This window comes from Rhinolophus hipposideros, assembly GCF_964194185.1.
Source record: "Rhinolophus hipposideros genome assembly, chromosome: 6".
Classification (NCBI taxonomy): Eukaryota; Metazoa; Chordata; class Mammalia; order Chiroptera; family Rhinolophidae; genus Rhinolophus; species Rhinolophus hipposideros.
This window is the reverse complement of record NC_138052.1, coordinates 57,203,378-57,230,553: the sequence shown is the minus strand read 5'-3', so window position 1 is coordinate 57,230,553 and position 27,176 is coordinate 57,203,378. Positions and strand designations below refer to the sequence as shown.

The following is a 27,176-nucleotide window of genomic DNA, read 5'->3' as shown; positions in this document are numbered from 1 at the left end:
AATATTTTCTTTTTATGCTTTTGCACTAGTAGATTGCTTCAATAATAAATATATGAAACCTTTTGTCTGGAAAAAAATAGCTGATTGAATGAATAGCTTGAACAATATTGAGTATATTCAGTTCCAAGGAAGAAAGTGTTTTTAAAAAGAGCCAGCAGTCTTTTTAAGGTATTATGGAAAGTGTTGTCCATTCACTCCGTCACAGAAAGGTGGAAGAGGTGAGAACAGTTACAGGGAGAGACCACCTGCCCACTCAACTGGGTCCACTGACAGAGGGGTATTCTGGGAATGCTGCCTTATGGCTCAGCTCCCAGCAATCCGAGTGCTGAAGAGATCTGCGTGGGAGCAGGTGGTCTGGAAGTTTGCAGTGTGTGTGCATGTGTGTACGAGTCTGCTCGTGTAAGTGTGTACATGTGTGTGTATCTGTATGGGATATGCACCTTGCATGTGGGGGTGGTGCTCTTTTCCTCTTTGCATCTAGCTGAGACTTTTTCAACACCTTTGGATGCATTTGGCATTTTAAATGTCTTCTAGGTATCTTACTAGCCTCACGCATAATACAGTTTAGGACATTTTATACAAAACAGAACATCTATGTAATTCTTAGAACTCAAAGATCAATCTTCACCATCTACAAACTCATCGATTAAACACCTACCTTGCTTTTCCTAGTGTCATTTTCCTGATAACTGAGATATTCCTGTTATTTCACCTTCCTTAAAAGGAAGAAAAATGAATGGTATTTATTAACTTGATCTGTAACCTATTAATATTTATTGAAGACCAACATCTCTAGGAAGCAGCCAGGACAGCCCCACTCCCTGCCACCTGAATCCTACCTTGCAGAGCTCAGCAGTTCAGTTATTTATATGAGAGCTAAGAAAGACCATTCCATTTTGAACTGGCTAGTAAAAAAAGCACAATGAGGGGCAAGTTCTTAGTGTAGTGGTTAGTAAGATAGTAGAGTGATAAACAGTGCTGATGAGGAGGGAAGTCCAGGAGACGCAACGGAAGAAAGGAAAAAAGGGAGAGAAGGAGAAAAGAAAGAAGACAGGGAAGAAGAAAGAGAAAGAGGTATGTTGTGTGGGGAATTCTAGGGTCTACTAAGGGTTTCTTCAGTATTCACTGTAGAGGCAGTAGGGCCTGGGAATGGAGAAAGTTCAGGTATCTGGTCACTCTCTAATTACGACATTGAGTCACTGGTTTCAAAGGACCACAAGGCAGGTGTCATATGTGTCTTCATCACTGTAAACTTGGGGCCCAGAACAGTGCCTAGAACAGAACAGATATTTCATAAATATTTGTTGAACAAACTCTTTATTTTCATAAAGACAGATCATTTTCTCTCTGTTTTTCATAGTTTAAAATAGATGAAAAATTCTCTTCATCCAGTATGCTTACTGTAAGGTCCACAGCAAGGACTGAGCTGACCCAGCTTTATGGGAATACCAAACTGGCAGGATAACTGGAACCAGCTTGAGCTCCACCTAACTAGGGCATGGATCACAGATCTTGCTACATTTTCCAGTCTAGGAGAAGCAAACAGCAAAAAGTCCCAGAGTGAGAATTTCCAACATAGCTGTGCAAATCCCTCTACACACACTTTGTAGAAACCACAAAGATGGTCTCCTTATCATTGGGCAAATTATCTCATCCAAAGCCAGAAATTCCCTCTTAACAGGCACCAGAACTATTGTTACATGGGGAAAAAAATCTGTAGTTCCCTGTGTTTCTAGTGGAGATAAGGATCTCTTACACAGAGGAGGATGGGCAATTATGAATTACCTTCTCCTTTTATGAGAAAATATAGGTAGTGATTTCAGAATGCAGCAGGTGGAAGAAATATGCAGATTATGTCGGGGCAGAGCGCATACTATGAAACCTGGAGATGCTTGGATAGGCAAAGTGCCCACCTGACAGAGGGATGGAGGATTTGTAGGATGGGATGAGATGCTTTCAAGGGAAAAAAAGAAAAATAAGACACCCCCTCCACAAACAACAACAGTTAACATTATTAGACCTTCTTACATGGCAGGCACTATTCTTAGTGTTCACACTTATTATCTCTTTTAATCCTTACAACCACTTCATGAGATCAACTACTGTTATTCTATTTTATAGAGGAGGAACCAAAGCTGAGAAGGATTAAGACATTCAAGATTACACAGAGTTGGTGGCCTTCTCTAATGAACAGAAGAAATGAAGACAATTTGGTGAGCCCCAACCCCGGAAAAGTGAGAATGGAGGGCTAAAATTCTAGTAGGCTTCTACTTCCATTCTAGAGGTAAGTGGGAGGTGTAAACCTGGGAGCATGACTCTTGAGAATGACAAAGTGTTGGCTCTCTGCCATTCCTCTCAATTTCCCCATCAAAATTTGCTTTACATTCTAAGTGAAAAAAACTTGAGTGCTTATCTCTCCAGGCAGTAAAGAGAATTGAGGTTGGGACCAAGAGACAGGTCAGGATGGTGGCTGGGTCCCTACAGTCTGTGGAAAAAAAGAAACCACAGGGCATAGGCATGTAAAGAGGCCTTGGAGATGAGCAGATAATTCCAGAAAATGCAGGTTATGTAAATAGTGAAAGACGACTCAAGACATCACTGAGGGAGGTTGCGAAATATGCTTTTCTGAAGGGGTTCAGATTTTGGAAACTGCTAGGATTTAGTTTCCTAGATCTGTGTTTTTGTTATCTCTAAAAGAAGGTGTGGTTTCCTGTCTTGTGGCCACAGCATCTAATGCTCTACCCACCCAACCACTCCCCATCAAAACCACTCCAGACGGAGCTGGTTTAGCCTAACAGAGGCGGCTGCTTCCCATGCTTGCTTCTGAAGTGTTGCTAAGAGTGCTGGAAGAGCTCTGGAAACAAGTAATTTTTTTTTTATTAAAATTTTAATTTTGAAAAAATGATGGAAATACAGTAACATAAAAACCATTTATCCCTTCTTTTTATTGTTATGATATAAAGTAAGTGAATACATGCCCCCTCTCTTTCACACATATTTAATCCCACGTTCTAAGGGAAATCCTGCCCCCCCACCTTACCTCCCATTCATTTTTTGCTTATCTCTTCCAATTTGTTCCTACAGAGACATGGTAATATATTTAAGTATTTCTCCCCACAAAATGAAGTAATGCTATGTATGTTTGCTTGCATTTTTTTTCCATTTCATTTATCATGAATTTATTTGAAGTTCACAATACATAAATGTACCTCATTTTCAGTGCTATCCAGTGTCACTTTCAGGTAGCTACTGTTATTTACTGAATCAGGCCTCTATCAATACCATTTATGTTGTTTTCAACTTTCTGCTACAAACTACCCAGCAACAAATATCCTTATAAAAGCAGGGCTTAATTTAAGATAATTTACCTTTTTCTATGGTTTTTATAGATGAGTTTTTGTTGTGCAAACATATGGTTCCTGGAAAAAACATAAATAAAAGATATGTTTAATATGCTCTAATAAAAGATAAACACTGTAAGCATTTTCATAACTTTCAGTATTCACTTCATGTCTTTGCCACCCAACAAAGCCAAAAGGGAGTAAGTGAAATCCATAGCTTTCAGAATAGTTCATCTAAAATGTTTTCTGTTTTTCGCCTCCTTAATGGGTAAGGCTGAAATTCCTGTATTAGACATTTAGGACTGAACAAATGTGGCGACACTGACTTTGGCAAAACCTCTTTTAAAGAAATTGAGATTTCTGAAACACTTTTAAAACATTATGGTGTGGACGAAAAAGGAGCCACATACTAAACGTGACAAGCTCAGGGGAGGCCAGCATGGCAGGACCTACAAACTCTGAGACTCTAACATTTCAAAGGTACGTATCTTAGATGCAAAAAGACAATAGATAGGCTCACTTAAGGTAAAGATGGACCTTTGTTAAAGTAGGTGGAGGACTAGGACCTGACTACCTGCTATGGCTCGGTTTTAGTTAGGAATTTTTATATTCAGACCATCCTGTGTGGTTACAGGAAATCCATTGGTGGTAGGTTAAGAGAGTGTGAGAAAGCAAAGGGGGAGAAATCTCTGGGATTGGATAAAAGTAAATTGGAGATACAGGTACTGATTTTACATAGGTGGGTGTAGGACAGCTAATAGTTCACTTTTTACAGTACATAGAGATGGTAATCAGAGGACAAGAATAATAATGAGGGATTCTATAGTTTTCTGCTTTGGTCTAGAAAAAGGGATTGCTCTCATTCTAAGGGTATGTTATCCTAGACGCAAAAAGACAATAGACAGGCTCACTTAAGGTAAACATTGACCTTTGTCACGGAAGCTACAGACTAAAGATGTGACTTCCCACCATGGCCCACTTTAGTTAGGAACTTTTTTATGTTCTCGCCATTCTATGTGGTTATTTTCAGTCTCTTGAGCTTGTCAGGTTTAACATGTGGCCCCTTTTATGTCCACACCACCAATGTAAAAGAAGTATTAATATATGTTTCTCCATTTTATTTTTTATCAATCTCAGAGATTTCCCTTCTTTGCTTTCTCCAGTCCCCTTAATCTACCATCTGTGTATTTCATATAACCCTCCTTACGTCTCCTCCTTTAATTGTAATGTATAAAATAAGATGCAAAACTGCCATTCTCCTGAGTATTTTCTCAATCTGTTGAGATTTTGCTTCCCAGCAATTGTCAGTTTGGCTCAAATAAACTCATAAAAATGCTCTACAAGTTTGGATGTTTCTTGTATGGACAACAGTAAGGAACATTTAATTGGTAGCCACAGGGTTTTGTTTAAGCTTAACAGTTTGATATTTCATGTGTTGATGAAAAAACATCCAGCCTAAGAGAAAGCTTATAAGAGTTTATTTGAGCCACGCTGACAACAATTGCCAAGAAGCAAAATCTCAGGATTCAGAAAATGCTCCGCAAGATGGCAGTTTGCAGCTTATTTCATACATAGAATCAAAGGAAGATGGTTACATGAAATCCGTTGGTGGTAGATTAAGGGGTGGAGAAAGCAAAGTGGGGAAATTTCTGGGATTGGATAAAAATAAATTGGAGGGACAGGTACTTCTTTCACATAGGTGGGTATAGGACAGTTAATTTACATAGAGATGTTAATCAAGGGACAAGAATAATAATGAGGAATTCTGTAGTTTCCTGCTCTGGTCCAGAAAAAGGGATTACTGCCATTCCAAGGATATCATTTTAGGTGCAAAAAAAACCAATACAGAGCTCACTTAAGGTGAAGATTGACTATGAAGGAAGCTTCAGGCTAAAGATGTGACTTCCCACCATGGCCCACCTTAGTTATGAATTTTTTTATGTTCACGCCATCTTATGTGGTTATTTTCAGTCTCCTGACCTTGTCAGGTTTACCTTGTGGCCCCTTTTCCATCATCACATGTTTGTCTGAAAAAAACTGCCTAATATGCATCTACCAAAGAGTGTCAAATACACAAAAGAATATGAATTTGTAGTTCAATAAGCCATCTTGAAATGAAATGACAGTCTAGGAGAATTTTCAAATCAGTGTAACATTTTATAGGTTTCTAGGAAATATTAAATGTGAATAAGTTATTATAGAAGCTTCAATTTTAGGTTGGTATATTAATTAAACTAATGAAAAGTTCAATACTTTAGTTTTTCTAATTAGTTTACTTTAAATCAAATAGATTTAAAATTTGTTGGATATTCATAAAGTTTGAAGGGCTCTATGAATTAAACATTAAAATCCTATTTTTATTTGTTATTTAAAAAAATTGATGTATAGTTAGTATAAAATATTAGTTTCAGGTGAACAATATAATGTCTTGAAATTTATATGCTTTGCAATGTGATCACCACACTAAATTTGGTAATCATCTGTCACCGTGCAAACTTATCACAATATTATTGACTGAATCCCTCTTTACTTTTCCACCCAGTCCCCCTCACCTTCCTTCCCTGTGGCAACCACCAGTTTGATCTCTGTTACTATTAGCCTGTTTTTGTTTTGTTTTGTTTTGTTTTGCAAAAGTCCTATTCTTCAGAATAGAATGGAATGCCTTTCTATAGAGTTGTATTTTGCTTTGTTTTAAAAGCAATTTCAAAGCCTCCTGTCTTCTCTTCATGTCAAGCTGTGCTGCATTTGTAAAGGCTGTGGGCTGATCTTAGCTACAATTGATGGCGTTATTCACAAGTATAGATGGTCTTGTCTTTCCTAGGGGCCAGAATAATCAGACACTGAAAATCTAATTCTAACCTTATGGTGTTTCATTTGTTAAATCAGGGCCATCTAATCAGAATTGGAAAGAAGGAAAGAGGTGGTGTTGATAAATAGCTGATGAAGCTAGCTGGGAAGGTTCTTAGCTCTTGCTGTCTGCAAACTGATTCCCACACCTAGGGGATTTCTCTACATGACTCAGCGACCTGTTTTTTTCCTCCTTCCTCTTTCTCCCTTAAGTTATCATTATCAATGAAAAATTAATATATAAATCTGATGTAATAGAATGATTTAAACTACATAAATTTGAGAATTGGCTTATCATTGAAAATAGGTTTCAGAAGCCCTCACACCACCACCAACCAGTTTAGTTATAATTCAGTTATATTCAACCTGGCTTTTTGTCCTTAATTAGTCAAATTTGTTTGTTAATATATAGATTCAGTCATAGGGGTGGGTAAATTGTTTCTGTTATCTAAGTGCTTAAAATGTAAACATAGCATTGATCTAAAAATAAGTAGGAAACAAAAAGAATAAAGTATATAGATATACAAGTAGATATATATATATATGTATGTCTGTGAGAGAGAAAGGAGGAGAGAGAAGAGGGAGTTTGGTGACAGAGTGTGGCTTGAGATCACAAGGAAGAGGAGTTATTTGTCCTTTGGAATATTTGCAAATGTAAATCATTTTCAGACCATGTTAGCTCTCAAGTCCAGAGATACATTCTGAAGTTTTCCATTGCGTTTTTGTTCTCTGCTCCCCTTGTATTTTCCCCTTTATGAGTTTGAAAGTTACATACTCTTTTGCCTTTTTGGTAGTGGTTATCTTAGACAATTTGAAGGACGCATTTAACCTAACACAGTCTAATGCTGATAATTAAACAATCAAATAATCCTCCCAAACAAGAAAGGATTTTAAAATATCTTCAGGCTAATCATTACTCCCTTTGGAATTTCATGCTATTGTTATCTAATAAATAGGTTTTTATATGTGGAGATCCTTAAAAACAAAAAAAGCAATCGGGAGAGATCAGTTAAGGGTTCACCAGATGTACATTTTTATAAACAATTTATAAACTAATTAATAATGGAAATGTCTAGGAATTTTTACCCCTAAGGCATCAATATTTTGTAACCATTCCATATCATGGGGGAACATATTTACATCCGAATTGAATCTTGGTTCACAGGCAGACGTGAACATGTTCAAACTTTATTACTTTTTTCAGTGGGGTGTTGCAAACCAAATAAGCAGGAGAGTTTTAGTGACAGTAAATGACTGGTAAAATACATGTTCAATTACAAGCAGATTCACACATAAGCTTAGCAGTTTTCATGGATTGTGCCTCAGAATCTGATGCTATCAGGTTGGTGCAAAAATATTGCAGTTTTTGCAATTATTTTTAACATTTTAAACCACAATGGCTTTTGCACCACCCTAATACTTTATGGCTGTTGCCACAATACAGATCAGATTCCCGAATAGTACTCATTATAAAAAGGTGTAACACATTTTAGCCTTATGAAAACATACAGTATGTCAAAAGCATCTTCAGTCCAGGGTTTTCTAGGGGGGAAAAAAGGTTATTCAGCACACCATCTGTTCTGTCTTATATTTATGTAGTACTTAATCCTCCAGGGCATTTTTGTTTATAGATAGGCAAAGAACAGACAATATAAGAGGAAAATTGGTTGGAGGCTCATGGCACACATGAGAAAAATAAAAGTGGTGAGAGCAGAAGCCCTGGTAAGTAGTACTTTGTTTTGATCATCTCTGACCGATTTGTTCTTTGTGATCCTATTTATTAAAAAAATAAACACAATTATTAATAAGAACAGTTCTTTGGCATCCAAGCATTGTTTTGGAATTGTGTCCTTCGTGGTGATGTATTACTGAGGCACTGCACAGAGGTTTTGTTGGTATCCATGTTGTAGGGGAACTAGTACCCAGGGACAGACAGTTGTCCCAGAGGCCAATGAGATGAAATTAGACTCCTGGTAAATCTTGAAGGAGTTTCATAAACATAGCCGTCTCTCACCAATCCAAATTAGGAACCATTTGGAAAATAAGTTATAGCAGACAAACTGATGGATATTATTACTAACAAGGTTGACTGGAGAATGTGGCTTCAGATATATGGCTAACAGTGCCAATTTTTGACCCCAGGATTAATAAGAATTAAGTCCCAGATGGTTGCGGGCCTCGCCTACATGACTGAGCTACTCCTCCAAGTGACCACACGGGGTACAAGAGAGGGCTCGAAGGCCTGAGGTTTTCTTTGTCCAAATTCACAGGTCAGAAAAGTTGCTCCTCCACTCAGGTTGCCCCCCCCCCATGTTTTTAGTCCTGGGGAGGAGTGGACATCTCCTCCTCTCTGTGGAAATACCTTCTTGTTTCCTTACTAGCATTAAGTTCATCCCTATCATTCTTCCAACCTGTTTTTGCTGAATCTCTTTTATTTCTTTTGTTCTTTCCTTTGTTCTCTCTTCCTGTCTAGGGTGGTAGGGAGCAGGGTGTCATGCTGCGGCCAACACACATTTTTCTCTGCTTTTTCTTTTAATCATTTATTTCGATCACATATAGTAGTAGCCTTAGGGATATAATAATAATGTTAGTCATACCCATTTACAAATGCAAAAATGAAAATAGATACTTTATATATTTTAAGATCTATCTACATACGCAAATGTTAATTCTCTATATTGAGGGGAAAAAGCAAATTTGTACTTAGGTTGAAAATATGGAATATGTGAATACCTAAAGAATGTGGTATTTGTTAAAAATGTAGAATATGTTCATTCATAAAACCTAGAAATTTGTGTTTCCTTGGAGGTAGCAATAGCTCGACAGAAACATTTGACTGGCTTTCTATTTGAATAATTTTTTGTTTCCTAAATATGATCGACCTCTTTTTGATGTAAAGCAGTTTCTTGACCGCCTTTGGTTCCTTTGTCATAGTCTTACTGTGAATTGAGTGTTCTAATTTTATGGCTTTCTATTTGGTTCTTCTTAAACACTTTAGGGAAAATCTTAGCCTGTTGTTGCCTTGACCACATTCTTCAGAGAAAAACAAACTCTAAAACAAAATGCATAGCAGATGTAAAGCACTGCAAAGTTCCCCACCGAACCTTTCACCAAAAGTGGTATTTTTAACACTAGGCAGCACCCACTGAGTTGATGTGGTACTGAGTGACAGAGAGTTCCTTGAGGCCTGCACAAACCTGGCAATTATGGTCTTACAGATACTTCTAGTTAAATTTTTTTATACCTAGAAGAGGAAATGCAATTTTCTGCAAAACGCATGTCCATGGATGATGTGGGAAAATAAACAAAAATAAAAGGAAAATATGAACCTATAATTTGGTGAAATTAAACATTAAATATGTCACCTACAGGACAGAATCATTTCAAATATATACATTTAGGCTTTTGTTAATGAAAAGTGACTAAATAAATAGATATCCACATGAAACTATGTCAGGGAAATGTTAGGACCTTCTCCTTCCACATTAAGTTTAGGGCCTGTCTGAAGAAAACAGTGATGTTTATGGCCTGGCTTGCAAGTTAGTGTCATCTAAACTGGTTGAGGAGAAAGTTGTTCCCTTTTTCTACAGTAACAATTTTAAGGAATCAATTTCAAGACTTTACTAACCTTTGCCTAGAACCTTCTCCAGATCTAGTGTAAATCTTCTTTGGTGTAAATCTTCTTTGCTATAACCTAATGTTGTAACTTAGTCTTTCCTCAGTTAAGATATAAGATAAACATTATACAGTTCTTTCCATTTTGCAGAAAAACTTGTTAGAATATAAGTTCTATGATGGCCTAGACTTTGCTTTGTTTATTGTTATCTCTACAACCTAAAACTGTCAGCACTTAGAAGGCCAGAGTTAAGTAAGTGTTCAAGAAATGAATGGATGAATTATCTTTTCCAGGATAACAATATTATTTTAAATTTTCTTCAGAGATTATATTCTACCCCCAAAGAAGTTTCATTGTTTCTTCTATATCCTGTCCAGTTTGGTCCTATTAGACACAGTATTCTAGAACTTTATAGCTATGTTGTCATTGTGTTATCATCATCATCAAAGCATTAAAATATTTATTGTTTATAAAGCAGTATAAATGTACTCCAATGAACACTCCACTCCAAGGCCCAAGAATTTCTATAATCTGTTTTTTTTCAAAGCAGATTATATTTTGTTTACAAATTAAAATCATTTTAGTTTCAAAATTAGGAAGCAAGAAAACCTAAGAAAAGAAATGCTGTTTCTTACTCTGAACTATCAAGAGAGGAGATGAAGGATTTATAGAAATTTCTGTATTTAGAAAGTATCTGGATGGCCTTAGCTGATCTTCATGTTTGTTGTTGCTTTTGTAGTTCCCAGATTTTTATCTTTGTCAAGCCAAGAAAAACGATGGCTAATTTTCTGTCCCTGTCTTCCTTTCCACCACAGATGGAATAATTGAGTGATGTCACATACAATATCTTTCCCTAATTGTCTTTCTGGGAGTCCTTCCCATGTACTGTGCTACCTTTCACAAGACCTGTAACTAGGGGGGAGGGAGTGGTTTCCCAGAAGACCTATGTGCAAAGTCCTATCAAATCATAAATCTCATCAGGGCAAGCAAGGAATTGGAGAGAATCTCACTTGTCCTTCATTTTAATGATATACATGATCAGACTAACAGCCAATATTAAGGATCAAATCAAAGATTATTTATTATAACTTATAGCTATAAATATCATTTTCTAAATAGCCTTGAAATCTATTTCTCATGAAAGAAATAAGTAAAAATAAAATTTTATTTACAGATAGAAGGTGTAATTCTCCCCTAGAATTATTCCAGAGACTGTCATGATTTCTAAGGAACAGATTTCTGACATAATAACAAAACAAACTACAGAGGAAGAATTAAACGTCTGTATTTGCCTCATATTGCTGCATTCTAAGAAATAATATCCTGTGTCTGTGAAATGTGATTAAATATATCCCAAGAAAGAGGCAAGATGTCTGTCTGCTTTTACCTTTTGAGAGTTGTAATTAGGAAATTCTCTAACGACTAACTCAACTCTTGAGTCACTAAGGTTGTTAGCAGTAAGTGGCTCCCACAATTCTGGTCTGAGTTGCACTATAATGATCCAGTTTTTCTATGATGAAAGAGTGGAAAGAAAGACTGAAAGAGTATTAGCCAGATGTGGAGTTATTACCACTGATGGAAAGAGTGAGATAGCTGAGGGCCAACTTGAGGGTCAAGGGCCTCAATTAGAAAGGATCCTGGGGGAAATATGCACAGGATGATTGATGTTCTCGGTTAGCGAGAGGGTCAGAGGTCAGGATTCCCATATGTGAAGAATTAGTTGATTGGTGTTATAGGGGTAATAAGTCTAGTCCCAGGAAAGGTTCTGTTAGCACTAGGAGGATCCACGGTAACAATTAGGCTAATTTATTTTGAAGTATATCACTTTGACCCTAAACATTCTTCAATAGCTATTTCTGATATTGTGATGAACATTTATTCTTCAAAACAGAGGGAAAAAAATGTTGACTTTAAAAATACAAAAATTCATTGGCTTTAGTAATTGATATATATATAGTTGCCAAGTTGACAGACCCATTATTTATATATCCATGGATGAGACTGATTCATCTTTCAGGTTAAATGTGAGATGTACGACTCACATTTAACAAATCACAGATGATGGGACTAGCTGGGTTATTGCTTCTTATTGATTTTTTTTTTTTTTTAACAAGAATTCTAATCTTGTGGGGATCATTTTAAGGCCATTTTCTAACTTGGCCCTGATGCTCAAAATCAGTTGCTCAGTCATGTACGTCATAATTCATACCTAAAGCTCATGTTGGAATGACCTGTTTGTCACTTGACTTTTCTGTCACCATAAGTGAAGGAACTGAGGAAGAAATCAAGACTTTCCAAGACATGATAAGATGAAAGATGTAACAAAACATGTAGGTCTATTCTAGAGTGGAGATGATAGAAAGAGTATTCTAGAAATCACTTGTAATTAAATCTTGTCAAAGGGAGGTTAGAAAGAAATTCAGGATCATCTGAGTTTCAGCTGACAATAGACACAAGGAGTGTACAGTGTGGGGTCCTCTTACATGTGTCCCACACCTCTCCTTCCAAATTCCCAAATCCTTTGGGGCTGTTTGGAAGAATGAATGATTTTAAGGGATTATGGAAATGGAATACCATTATGTTTAATTATGATATGTATTTTGTATAGGCACTTGGTGCTTCAAAATATAAGAAAATTACACACTTCCAAAAGAGTAGCTGGTGTAAAAGAAAGAACATTGAATGGGGCACTGTTAACTGCCATTAACTGACTTCATGACTTTACTTTTGTAATTATCTCAGAGTTTTCTTTTCAAATTAACATATGGCAGTCTGGGAGGTTGGAGAGAGGGAATAGGTGGGTGGGCTAGATTACTAAGGTTCCTTCCATTGCTGAGAAACTATGGTTCCTTCTGGAACTTTTTTGAAGCTGGATCTATTGTTCTTTTGTTGTGATAGGAGTGGAGTGGTGATATTTTCCTTTAGCAAAGTACTTTAGGGTCAGAGAGCCAATTCATTTTATTGTCACGTCTCACTGGAGCTCTGAGGATGGTCTTTGAGTAACTAATAGGATATCTAGTCTTCTCCCCCCATTCTTCAGTGTCATTTAGTTTTTATGCTGCTTTATTAAAATTTTGTTTCTAGATAACTAGGAGATAAAATAATGAAATCTTTATAGCACAGAAAGAGTTTACTTAGGGTAATTCAGGGCTTAATATCTAATTCAAAAGGGTGATTCTCAAAGTATTGCCCCTGGACAGCAGTATCAGCATCATGTGGGAATTTATTAGAAATGCAAATTCTCAGGCTCCACCCCAGACCCACTGTACCAGAAACTCTAAATGGGGCCTAGCAATCTGTGTTTTCAGAAGCTCTGCGGAGGATTCTGTGGCACACTACAGTTTGAGAGTCATTGCCCTAATGTTGATACAGCTATCAGGAGAGACGTTGTTATTGGGTTGCTTGGAGACTGGAAAGGTAAAATCTTACTAAAGTGGAACTCGGGGAATTACTAGGTCCGCAGAGTAGTCAGGTAGAGGCCCTGAAACAGGAAGTCTCCCCATTTGAAGTACAAGGTTCTGCATTGTATTTCTGGGCAGGGAGTGCCAGTGCCTGACCATCAGTGTGGTTGGGGTTCAGGCTGAGACCTAGACTCCTGGAGAGCCCAGGTTCTTCCTGTTCCCAGTTCCTTTCTGCCCAAGAAGAAGCATGATTGTTGGAACTGTGAAAAGAGGATGGATTCAAGTCCCACTTCTAACAGGCCCTTATTTAGTTGTGAGAGCTTTGGAAAATTATTTCATTCCTCTGAGCTTCTGTTTCTTTATCTTTGGAACAAATATCTCTGGCAAAGCATTGTGTGATTTATGTGACTCACATATAGTAGCTACTCAATAAATACTAGTTCGCTTGCTCTCTGGGTATATAAGGCTGATCCTCAGTTGTTACAGAATGGGACTGGCTACAGTCATTCTGACTGACTGATGTCTATACTAGGCTAGTTGTTATTTCACTTCTCAGCCTTGCTTGTAGGAATGTAAGCACATTTTTCTTATAGGACAGATATGGATAGTCTTATAAGCATAAACCTGGGGTAAGCTAAGTGTATTTAAACAGATGAAAAATAATGGTAATATTAAATTATTGACAGAATAAGACCTTGCAAAGTTTTCACTTTGAAATTGATCAAATTTAAATTTTGGAAATATGACATTTCATAGTGGTAACCTCTAGCAAGATTCTTTTTTTGATATTGTCACAGGAACCCTTGTCAGGAAGTTAAATGAACTGCCATTGACCACGGTGCCATGATGAATTCTAAGAAGACTGGGCCGGGGGCCACTTCCTAAGCAGCTGTTGTACCTCGAATTGACCTCCAGTTTTAACTAGGTACTAGTGGGGTGCCATTCCACAGCTCTCTGAGAGCTAGGTACCATGCGATTATTCTAAAGTGCCTGGAAGAGGGCCACGAGATGTGGCTTGGGGAGCCCTTCAAGGTCCTGGAATCTAGTTTCCATAAAATTTTTCTTCAGCAGGATATTGGAATATTAATAATTTGCATTTGCCACCTTGACAAGTTTCTCAAATACAAATCCATTGCATAAAACACTTTGATTTTCATCCTTAGTTTTAAAAGATCGCTATTACCAAGCCCATCGAAATGTCATTTAAAAACTCGAATTCTCTTGTGTGTAGCCTGCAGAGCATCTGCTTTGAAATTTCGTCACCAGATATGGGGAACTATCGAAAGCAGTCAGCTGTGTTTTGTGTAGCCTAGGTGCAGTTTTACACAAGTATCCGTGTTCTGTCAGTTAAACAAAACTGTGTAAAATGAACATCGGAGAAACAAATGATCTACGATCCATTTCCTTTGGGGCAGTACCAGGTCTTATCCTTCCGTTCATTTTCTCTAAATATTGGCCTGTTTTATTGAAGGCACTCATTTTTGGGCGTGTAGCTCATCTACTAGTGGAAAATGTATGACATATCGCATCTATGTTTCCTTCATGATCCTATAGCTTATTTTTCAAACTTAGCTCTCACTATGTACTCAATTTGATTTTACGTCTTTTTAAGACATGTATATTTAACATTTAAAATATTGCATTCCAAATTCCATCAGCCAACATTTCTCAAATGATTATTTCAAAAGACATAGAAGATGGATTCTCTTCTTTAAAAAATCATATGTGCTATTAAGGAAGGCAGAGCACACCTAGATGAAAAAAATGAAAATAATTTTTTTTCCCCAAATCAATACATGTCTTTTATTGCGTCTTCAAAATATCACAAAGTTCAGATTCGCTCGGTGTCTTGACGTCTTGGTGCTTCTGTAGCTGGACAACTGACACCTTATTCATCAGCCTGCTGAACTGCTCCTTTTTCAGAAACATAGATACCATCCAAAAATTTTCTGATGTCCTTGTTTTTAACTGTTGTGGCTTGTTGAATCAAAGCAGCTGAATTTGATACAAGTTCAATGTCATTTCCTTCAAGAATTAACTCATCTTTCTGGGCTTGAGATACTGAACAAGCAACACCTGACCTCATCCGAACCCTGCGGATGTATTTTTCACCCAAGAAATTTCGGATTTCAACAAGAGAACCATTCTCCTGAATAACGACGTTGATGGGGAAGTGAGCACACAGCTCTCATCTTGTAACGGAAGCCCAGTGTAACACCCTTGATCATGTTCTGTCCATGACTACAGATAATGCAAACAGTAGCCAGTTCCTTTCTATTTCCCCACCATTTGTCAACCCGAAGCCTCTTCTTCTTTCCAAGAAGACTGAGTTCTACATTGATGTGATTGAAGTCCCTCCGCAGGGTGCCTCTGGGGCCCTTCACAATAACTGTGCGTCTCTTCAGAGTGATGTCCACATTTTCTGGAATGTCCACAGTCTGATTGCTGAGAATGGTCTTCATCCTCGCAGTAATTCAGCAAAGAGCGAAAATAAAATTTTTTGAAGCAATAAGTTGGCAGGTGCTAAAGAATAATTTGCAAAAATGAACAATGTTAAAGGGGGAACTAACTAGAAAAATGAAAAGAACCAGGCAGCGTACTCAAAAATGGCTTCCGGGAGGCAGTGAAACTTATTTTGGGTTTTGATAAAGACAATTTTGGATTAGAGAAAAGTTGTGAGGGGATATGATAAACAAAGGGAATAACTGACTTTTGTGCAGGGGAAGTAAAACAGATTTTATTGCAGATAGTTGGAGAACCAATAAAACAATTGGCTCATTTCTTCTTACGCTGTTAATATTTAAGCAGGAACATGTGTTTAGCAAACAATCTATTATATCTATCCTTTACTTCTTCTTTCTAATTTATTTAAAATCCCACTTACATTTACTTTATACAGAATATCCCCAAGGCTCTAATAATATTGACTGTGTTAAAGTTTGTTTTTCCCTGTAAATTTTACCAGATAAATCATTTTTCATCTAAGTCATTTATATAATTTTTGGCTTTAAAAAAAAATGACAGTAAATAATTGTAGCCCAGGCAAAGTTTGTATACAAACTAAATCACTCCCTATGTACCATCTGTTGTTTTTTTTTTCCTTCTAAGTGGAACAAACTTCCTTCTGAGAAATTTTACTGCAGTTACAAATTGCTGTCTATGATCATTTTAGAGATAAAATTCCATAATCTCACTGGCATTTAGTTAGCACTGACATTTTGTAAGTGCTGTCTAGTCATTGCTGGGGAATGAAACTGACATCTCTGTGTGCTCTAAAGTGGGGGCAAATTTTCCTGCTTATTATCCACTGAGAAATGGGTGGATTAAAGCAGCAAAGTATTTCAAAGATGCAGAGCAAAGGTGACTTCCTGTTTTGTTTTAGGTTTTGTTTCCTTCGTTTCTCAATGAAGGCTGTGTTTTCTAACTTTCTGCAATCCTTTTGGTCAGTGATTTCCCTTTGAAAGGACAGGGTGGGAGGGCCTCTGAAGGTCATTCCGTTTACAATGTGCCCTGGAAAGGGGGATTGAAGGGGGATAAGCAACTCATTAGTGGCAGAAGCAAAGCAGGAGGAGGTCTGTTTTCTATTTTCCTCTCTAGATTGAATTCATTTGGATGTAAAGGGTTCTATCATCATCATTATCATCATCATCATCATCATCATCATCATCATCATGATGTGTGGTGTAATTTTCCTACACCCGTATTTGTCTCAAGTGTTAGGTGAAATTGTTGGTGAGAAGAGTTAAATAATGAGTGCCATTTTTAGTGAGTAAAAATCAGAAAAAAAAATATCCAAGTAGGTTAAAGCAGTTAGTTTTCACGCTTAGGCTGAAAAAGCAGAACTTAAAAGTTCTAAGTCTGCAGGGCAAAGAAAAAAATTTTCTTGCTTTTGGTGGTCTATGAGTAATTATGCACAACATTTTTTTCTTTGTTTAATGAAAGGCAATTTCCCCCTATCTAGTTTTTCAAAATGCAGACCTCTGTAGTCAGGAGCTCTGGGTTAAGGCTCCACCATTGCCACAAAGGTCCATGTTTTCTGCGACCTGGACACTTACAGTGACATGCTTAAATCTTTCCCCCTCATGTGTGACTCTCTGCAGAGCTGGTGATCACAGAGGTAAAGCTGTGTTTGCTTACAGGAAATACCTCGAGGGAGAGAGGGGCCTGCGTGGGTTCCCACTGTGGGGCTGGGAAAGAGCTGCAGGTCTCAAGGCAGAGCAATCTAGGGTTTTTGCGTCCTCACTGCTTTTCAAAGCTTTCCCTCCCTCCACCTCCAGCCCACAGACCTTCTCTCCCCAGATTCCCCACTTCCTGGGAAGATGGGCAGGCTTTGGAGGGCTGGGTCTTCACCGGGGGGAGGAGCTGCCTCTCCGGCGAGGAGGTAGGAAAGGGAAGCACAGCGGGTCCGAGGCGCAGACCTCCCGTCGAGGTTCGTCCTGCGGTCTCTCCTGCCAGCGGCGGTCGCTACAGCAGCGGCAGCTTGCAGCAAAAATTGAACCTTTTGGCTCAGCCTACCAGACTTGCAAACTCTTACTGCACTCTCCTCCCCCATTAGGAGACTTTCCCCTCTGGTTTCCCTTCCTTCCTCTCACCCCATACTCCCTCCGCCCCCAGCCTCCCCACTTTGGAAAATTTAAATGCTTCTTTTAGCACCTTTTTGTAGTCCAAGAGACGTGACACCCCAGAGCTCCAACTACCTCAGCTGAATTCTACCTTTGTTTTTATTTCTCCCTTGCTTCCTCTTGTTTTCCTCCCATCTGATTCATCGGCGAAGTCTCCCGCTTCTGCCAGAGGAGGCGAGGAATAAATAGATGCTACTGCCCCAGAAGGCTTAGACGTCGGCAACGAGCGGCCAGAGCGGCGTTAGCTGCAGGCGCGGCGGCGGCTGGAGCTCGGCGGAGCGCGTGGGACCCCATTGGGGGAATTTGATCCAAGGAAGCTGTGAGATTGCCGGGGGAGGAGAGGCTCCCGGATCATTGTATCCTCTTCCAGGGGGGAGGAGGAGACCGCGGAGCGGGCCTCTCGGCGTCCTCAGCACTGTCGCACCGTGCCCCATCCTGCTGGCATCATGGTGCGCCGCAGCCCGGGAGGGATGCTGTTGCTGCGGGCCGGGCTGCTCGCCTTGGCCGCGCTCTGCCTGCTCCGCGTGCCCGGAGCCCGCGCTGCAGCCTGTGAGCCCGTCCGCATCCCCCTGTGCAAGTCCCTGCCCTGGAACATGACCAAGATGCCCAACCACCTGCATCACAGCACCCAGGCCAACGCCATCCTGGCCATCGAGCAGTTCGAAGGTCTGCTGGGCACCCACTGCAGCCCGGACCTGCTGTTCTTCCTCTGTGCCATGTACGCTCCCATCTGCACCATTGACTTCCAGCACGAGCCCATCAAGCCTTGCAAGTCTGTGTGCGAGCGGGCCCGGCAGGGTTGTGAGCCCATCCTCATCAAGTACCGCCACTCGTGGCCGGAGAGCCTCGCCTGCGAGGAGCTGCCGGTTTATGACCGCGGCGTGTGCATCTCTCCCGAGGCGATTGTCACTGCGGACGGAGCGGGTGAGTCCGGCCACTGGCGAGCCGCTTCCCCTGCCCTTCAGCCCGCTCACTTTTTGGAGTCCTTGTTACTCGCCTTTACTCTCTAACTCTGTCTTTTCTCTTCGGATCACTTAATCTCTCTCGTAATCACTCCTCCATCGAGCACCAGTCCTTTTTTCTTTCACCTCATCGCCTTTCCAAACGGATGCAGCTCTATTCCAATAGGTGACCAGTTTTTCTAAAACACCATTCATTCCATTCCCATAACATTTCTACTCAACACTGTTCCTTCACTTTCTGCTCTTGGCAAGTAACCACAGCTTGGGTAGTGATGCTGTTTTCTTACTTTCTTAATTTATTTACAACTACTGAGCTCTCTTGCCTGACGCTCTTGCTTTCTCCATCATCAGTTTTCTATAGCTGTGGTGTTCTAGCTGCTTGTCAAGACTACATGGTGAAAACACCATTTTCCTCTCATCATGGTGAAGTACCATTTTCCTCTCATCATTAAAAATGCCAAGATAATTTCAGTAACCTTACTCCGACCCACAGATGTTAGTGGTATGTGTTTGCTCAAAATCCAATTTGAGCAATTACTTTCACCTTAAATTTCCCCCTCCTTTCAATAAGATAAATTGTTCTTCCATTCCAGACTGAAACAGCTGTGAAACATTGCAATGCACTGCTAATTAGCTCCTGTGACTTGCTCCAGCCACAGAGCTGGTGGAGTGAAATTGCTGGGCTCTTTTCACATTCCCACATGCCTTCAAGTCATTTTGTAAATGACATATGCGTGAAAGGAGTTATATTTAAGATGTGTTATCATCACATACTCATGTAATGTTATTTTTAATCTGACCTCTTATCCTACTCTTAAGCTTTGCAAATAATTTGCCTTTAGTACTTGATTTCGTGCTCTTTCTTTGTGTCCATCAACCACACATTCATTTCAATCTTTCCCTACTGTAAAACTTTATTGCAGTTCTACATTTAATGGAATCAACCACAAGTTGTTTTCTCACTAGTGTTCGGTCTAATTATGACAGTCATAACTCTTAAGACCCTAACTAAACCTAGTTCATTAATGGTCCATTTAATTCTTACTCAGTACCACTCCTACCAATTAACCCATGCTCAAATTTCACCCTTTATATACTTTAAAAATAAACTCAATCTTTTATGATCAGTCCTCTTTCATTCCCTTCCTAAGTCACCTCTGTTCTTAAATGTGAGAACTTGATTGCTTCCTTCTCTGTTCATTTCTTGGGCATCAACTTTTTCTTCTGCCTCTCAGCTTGCTCAGCCTAAGCTCATGTCTGTAGCCCATTTCTAGGTAATGCTTCTTGGTTGTCAGAGAACTAATTTGAAAAAAAAATGCTTTTTTTTTTTTTTGCACACAGACTGGCTTAACTTAAAGTGAGTGGGAAGGAGAAAAGTACTTGTACAAATAGCTGCAAAACCAAAATGTAACAGAAAGGTTTCAAGAGCTTTTTGGTGGTCCCCTCACTTAGTTTATTACTCTCTATTGTCTTCTTGATTTTAATCAAGAGCCAAGAACTGGTTGTATAAAATAATCAGAAAGAAATGCACTTGTTATGAGTCCTTGGCCTAAAAGAGCCTTTGCACTGTCACCACTGTCCCGGGCTGTGCAGACTCTGGAAGAGTTCCGTCAATTTTTGACTTGCTCTGCCAGGTACTTAGAATCAGTTAAATGCTGGCGCTCCTCTCAGGCCAAGGGCTAGGAATGAGGTGCCCATGGTTCACGCTGAAATGCATTCCTCCTGTTAAAGGAGAAGACTTACTCTGAAACCTGTCAGAGATGGACCTCAACAGCGAGAGGTTTGGCAAGGTTAATGGCTCTCAAAGGCCACATTCAGTATGGATGGGAAGCAGTTTCCTTAAGTGTCCCTGAGTTACCTATCATCGTGGACCAAAGGCAGGACAATTGCCTCATTGAAGCACTCAAATAGGACATGCATGGAAACAATTTGTCAGTCCATGGGACCTGATTTCTGAGCTGCTTTAAAATGCCACAATATCTGCTTTGCTGACAGCACCCTTGCTAGAAAAATAAGTAGGGGTAGATGGTAGTTGGAACTATATTTTAGTAGTGGTCTCCCTTCCCCCACTTCCTTTACCATAACCTTCAGTGTGAATCAGACTGTAGTGGAAGGAGGGAGCTGAAAAGGAGGTGGGAATGGGGAATGGGGGGTGTATTTTAGCCTGAAGGGTCCCCCTTGGTTTCTAAGGCCAGCTTGATGAAAATTACATTCCCTATCCTGGGTCAAACTGTCAGGCACCTGGAATTACTTAGGAACTACCACATGTGGCCAGTTGAATTTATGATGCAAATATACTCCTTGGTTCAGTGGGATATGACAGTTCACGAAGCAGGGTTTTTTTGTTGTTTTTGTTTTGTTTTCCGTTCCTCCAGGTATAAGCAGAGTCCCTAAGTCTTATGACTAGAATCCAGCAGACTGTAAAAAAGAGGTCTTCCTGAATAAAATGGGACCATCTTTCACATTTCTTCAATGCCAAGAGTATTTTTCAAACCCTACCATTCGCATGGATCTGTTCCCTCATGGTATATTGTGACTCCACAAACAAGTCTAGGACATTTTACAAAGCAAAGTCTTATTGAAATGGAGTGTTGCTGCAAACTACGTTTTGCTTTTTAAATACTGAGGGTAAACATATACTTATAAGGAAAATATCATATCCTGACCGTTACTAATAAATTCACATTAAATTCATTCTTTTTCCACGTTTTATATTTACTGTAGAGTTGTGGCTACATGCAGAACTGCTTTATCTGAGAATTCAGTTCAATTTAGTCATTCAGCCAGTTAATTAAGGCATTTAGTCAAATCTTTAATATTGTATGGTGAGTAAAGAGTATGAGCTAGGAGTTGGGTAAAGCAGTTGTTGAATCTTGACTCTGCCTCATATCCATTGTTATTGTAGGGAAATTACAGAACCTCTTTGATTGAAAGTTTTTTGACCTGTAACGTGGAGACAATGCATCCACATTCCACAGGCACGGTGAAGGTGAAATTAAATAGCGTATGTACTACGTGATACATGGCCCTTAACAAATTTCTGCTGCTGCTATAGCTATTTTACTGTGATTATCATTGTTATAACAAATTGACATTTTCTTTTTTGTTTGCTTGGTTTTTGACATGGTATGTTGGTCACTGCAGATACAGCCTAGAATTTTATCACTTCCAGCTCCGGAAAACAAGCTTCACAGTGGGACCTAACTGGAAAAGCACATCTTACTTCTGAATATATAAGCTTAATATTTCATTGTATACAAATCCTGGACTTCAGGCTCAGGAACAAATCCTTTTGGGAGCAACAAGAAAAAAGAATGAATGAGTCTGATGGATTTCTGTTAGTTGCAAATACTTTATCTCAGAAATGTAGAAATCATGTATTTAAGAAAATTTATGGTATGATATTTAACAACTATTTATACAACTCCCATGGCTTGCCATGCCAAGGGCTTTATAATCACTCCTCAGTCATTTGCTGGTCTCCGAGGCAGTGTTAACTTGTCACCCCAGCTCTTGCTCAACACATTTCTCCAAGCCCTCTCTCGCCTGGCAGAGCTGGGCCAACTTTCACATGCATGAACTGCTGTTTAATCATTTCTCCACTCTCTGAGAAACAGGCAGCCTTTTCTTTAGCCTTGGTCTACAAATATTTGAGGGGCCAAATACCAAGAAGGAAGACTTATTTAGTGTGATAGGAGGAAAATGGAGTGGAAAGGAGAAATGGAAATTTTAGATTAAAACTAGAGAGAAAACATGATTCTAAGTATGCTTCGTCATGTAAAATATTGAAAGGCACTCTGGATGGGGTAGGGAAGAATATCTCAGAGTGTAATAGTATTTAATTTACATCAAGCCCATTTATCAGTGGTAATAAACTCTTATGTAGCCACCAAATCTTATATTAATAATTCATTTATTTCCTTCCCAACAAACTTCCAAATAGTTGTCACTATAAATAGCAAAATTGACTAAGTTTATTTGGCCTTTCTCTTTCTATTAAATGTATAAAAAGAGGTGATCAAGAGCCACCATATAGACATATAGCTCAGAATAATTAAGATTTGGCTATTTCCCTCAATTTAAAAAAAACATCACAGCTCTAGAGTTATAGGCCCTTAGTTGGAATTCCAGATTTGCCATTAATGTTGTGCCTTGAGCAAATTATTTGACATTAACATTGGGGATTCTGAAGAATAAAAGAAATATTGATGTGAAGTGATTGATAAATGATAAAGCACAATATAAGTGTTTAACAATAATATGATTGGGGAGAGGACTTATCCTCAGGAGAGGGATCATTATTAGCAACAGAATTAGAACTAGTAACACTTCACATGTTCTAGGTGTGGTTTTAAATGTGTTATGCATATTCATTTATTTAATTATTTTAACTACATGGTAGGTACTGTTATTTCCATTTTGCAGAAAAGGAAGCTGAGGCATATAGAGAAGTTAAGTGACTTGTCCAAGTTCATAAAGCTATTAAGAGAAAGAAGATTCAAAGCAGAACCCTTTCTACACTATACTTCTCTCATGAAGAAAGAGGTGATTCCTTACTTAAGGGGAATCTGTGTCTTTTCGCCATCAAGATTGTAGTTAAAGGATTGTTTCTGTTTTTTCCCCATTGTGTTTTGAAAGCACATTTATATAGAGAGGCTACTCAATTTACCATGGGGTTATATCCTGATAAACTCATAGTAAGTTGAAAATATTGTAAGTTGAAAATGTATTTGATACACTTAACTTCTTGAACATCATGGCTTAGGCTAGCCTACCTTAAACGTGCTCAGAACACAATATCCAAAGAACACTGGAAACACAGTACACTGAAGAGTATTGGTTGTTTACCCTCATGATCAGGTAGGTGGCTGAGTGGGAGCTGCTGCTCTCTACCCCTATCCAGCATATTACTAGCCCAGAGAAAGATTAAAATTAAAAATTCGATGTACAGTTTCTACTGGATGCATATTGCTTTCACATCATCGTAAAGTTGAACCATCATACTTTGGGGACCATTTGTATAGTTTAAGAGAATAAAAGACTGCCCTGGACAAGGGGTTCCAAGAGATAAGCTATGACTACTTCTTTTGAAATATCAGAAAACATGCATTCCAGATTTCACATCTAACCTTGAGTCCCTCAGTCTCAACATGGCCCAGAGTAAACTCATCATTTCCTTACCATCACAGCCCTATTCTTTTCTAGTATTTTCTATATTGTTTTGAGGCATCACCACACCCATACTTCAAGCCTGGCAGTCAGCCTGGCTTCCATCCTCTTCCTTATTCCCCACATTCAGGAGGGATCAAGTGCTATTGAGTCTACTCTGAATCCAATTCCCTCCCCTCCTCTAATGCTACTTTCTTAGTTTCTTAGTTTCTTAGTTTCATAATTCTCACGTGAATTATGGCCAGAGGATGATAATTGGCTTGCTTACCTCTCTAATATTGCCCCTTCATATTCCAACAAGGTGATCTTTCTGAAATATAAATTTGTTGATAAAATCCTTTGTAATCTGCCTCTAGCCTTCATAATCTCATCCTTTCTTGCGTCTCCAGCATCATTTCTCTGTGCTGATACCACTCTATATTTAGACCACAGTGGAAAATATGCAGGTCCCTTGATGAGTAGTGCCGTTTCTTACCCCCAAACCTTTGCATGTGCTATTCTCTAGAAAAACCTCCTCACATTCCCCAGCTCCTTTAGGACTCTTCTGGAAACCTCTATGAACCCTAATAGAAATCCCTAGTTCATAAAACCTACTAATAATATCTACTATTTTAATTTAGGATGATTTTGTTAGAATTCCTAAATTGAACTTTCTGAAAACAATATTTTTATTGTTTATGATCAGAAAACTTTTAAGCACTTCAAAAAAATGTAGAAACATTTTCCTGTAAATAAGAATGAGAGAAGAAAACCCTTCTCCTGGATTCAGCCGTATCAAAGGGGTTTTCTTTTTCAAGAGAAGAGTTTTATTTTTCATTTTTATTTCAATCTTTTAATAATGAACAATTATTTTGAATGTAGATCAATATAATTTCCTCATTTACAAAGAGATCATTTTTGTATAAATCATATCACATGGTTAGTGGACTTATTCAGGAATAGAAAAACCATTGGTACATTACTTTAATATTTGAATACATTTATCATGAATAAAGCCTTTCAATAGAGTAAAAGTCATTAAATTAACAGTGTATGACTGAACTGAACCAAATGTTTTAGAATCAAGTAGTTGTTGCCTGCTTATTTATTTATTTTGTGACTGCTATATTTCCTTGGATATGGCTTTTTAAGTACTAGCTGATGATTACTAATTCATTAATTGTAATTTTGGGTGCTGTTCTCCTAAAATGGTATTAACCCTTTCTTGTTTTATTCATAATATGACCTATGAAGAAAAAGAACAGAGAAAAAACGTTATTTTCTATTATTTTCTGGTATAAACAGGCATTAAACTCATTTAACATAAGGTGTTGATACAAATATAAAACTCGTATAAAAGTACTGAGTTGAAGTGTCAATAAGAATGTATACCTAGGAATATGTAGCGTCTCATCATGGGACTTTAGGAGGCATTCAGTGTTATTCATTAGAGGCTGCTTTCTTAACTAGAATACAGAAGAACTTTATATCATTACCTTTATCATCACTTATTATCTTTTTCTGGGATTATGAGATCATGAAAAGAGTCAATGGCAGCTCCCACTTATTACCATGTCTATTAATTGCACTGGCTTGAGTAAGTAGTCCCTGAATGGTAGATTTCCTTTCTGCTGAAGAACTGTTTAATCTACAATTAACAAAGAGCACAAGAGCACTTTCTGAATGTTTTCCTTAGGCACTAAAATTTTAAATGTATGCCATTACAGTATGATACATCTATTTATTTATACATCTTTTAGTCATCAAGAGACAAGTGTTGGGCATGTGCCTAACGTGTACAGGCTTTACTATGATAGGATGCTGATAATTCACACATTTAGTGAAGCTCTAAAACTTTATTTACTAAATCCTGAAATTTTATGCTCAGTTCATGAGGAATCATAAGAGTATATTACCTTTCCATCACATGAAAGAGTAGATCTTGTCCTTATTTGACTTAATAAATGATAAGTGTGCCAACCTTACTACACTGATAAGAATCCATTTCCTTGAGACACCTGGGTTCTTACTCAAATCAACTTGTGATTGAATTAGATTTTTTATATGGGAATTCTTGAAATAATAACAAATATGTTATGATTCTTACTTATTCTATCACCTTTCAGATTTTCCTATGGATTCTAGTAATGGAAACTGTAGAGGGGCAAGCAGTGGTGAGTATATCACTATCTTCCTGGGTTTTGTTTGTGATCAAATTAGTCTTTGGTGTAACCTGGATACTGAAGTCTTATTTGGGGACTTTTGGGCCTTACATTTTTTTCTAAATTAATTTATTGGGGTGACAATGGTTAGTAAAATTGCATAGGTTTCAAGTGTACAGGTCTTTAATATATCATCTGTATATCACCTTGTGTGTTCATCCTGAAAGCAACGAAGGAAAAAGCCAAACAAAGAAACAAAAACCCACAAACACAGACAACAGTTTCATGGGCGTTACATTTTAAAAGTAAACTTATAAATATTTGTAAATTTATATTTTATTTGTATAATTAGCATATAATAAAATTGACCCTTTGATTCTGTGAATTTTAGTGCATGTATAGACTTGTGTAACCACCACTACAATCAGGATACGGAACGGTTCCGTCACCTCAAAAAAACTTCCTCATGCTATCTCTTTATAATTACAAGTTTCTCTCTCTCTAAACACTGGCGATCACCGATCTATTCCCCATCACTATAGTTTTTTGTATTTTTATAGTCATGTAAATGGAATGATAGAGTGTATACCCTTTTGAGATTGGCTTCTTTCACTCAGTATAATGCTTTTGATTCATCCAAGCTGTTGTATCAGTAGTCCATTCATGAATATTTTATTACTTGGATGTGCTACCATTTGTTTATCCATTCACACCTTGAAGGATATTTGAGTTGTTTCCAGTTTTTGTCAATTTTGGATCAAGCTACGATAAACATTTGTGTACAGGTTTTTGTATGAACATATTTTCGTTTCTTTAGATAAAATATCTAGGAGTAGGATTGCTGTGTTATATGGTAAAGGTATGTTTAAATTTGTGAAAAACTGCCAAACTATTTCCAAAAAAGCTGTTCAGTTTTGTACTAGCAACATGTAAGAGTTCCAGTTGCTCCACATCCTCGCTAACACTTGGCATTGTTAGTTTCTCTTTAAATTTTAGCCATTTTAATACTTGTGTAGGATAGCTCATCATGGTTTTAATTGGTGTTTCCCTAATGGGTAATGATGTTGAACATCTTTT

The 27,176-nt window shown here is 38.2% G+C and overlaps 1 protein-coding gene and 1 pseudogene across 3 annotated transcripts in view; one reads left to right on the top strand and one right to left on the bottom strand.

Moving 5' to 3' along the window:
* Positions 1-15,093: 15,093 nt before the first annotated feature.
* LOC308498620 (large ribosomal subunit protein uL6-like) lies at positions 15,094-15,670 on the bottom strand (annotated as a pseudogene). Its single transcript has one exon. The product of its transcript is annotated as a large ribosomal subunit protein uL6-like (transcript).
* Positions 15,671-16,310: 640 nt separating this feature from the next.
* Positions 16,311-27,176, top strand: part of FRZB (frizzled related protein) — a 41,198-nt gene continuing 30,332 nt past the window's right edge. The window contains exons 1-2 of one of the 2 annotated variants that reach the window (XM_081050948.1): positions 16,311-18,751; positions 26,064-26,111. In XM_081050948.1, the coding sequence (XP_080907074.1) occupies positions 18,274-18,751; positions 26,064-26,111 (526 nt within the window). In that variant the 5' untranslated portion in view covers positions 16,311-18,273. The remainder of the gene's footprint in view (positions 18,752-26,063; positions 26,112-27,176) is intronic. The other variant, XM_081050949.1, reaches the window with a different exon arrangement.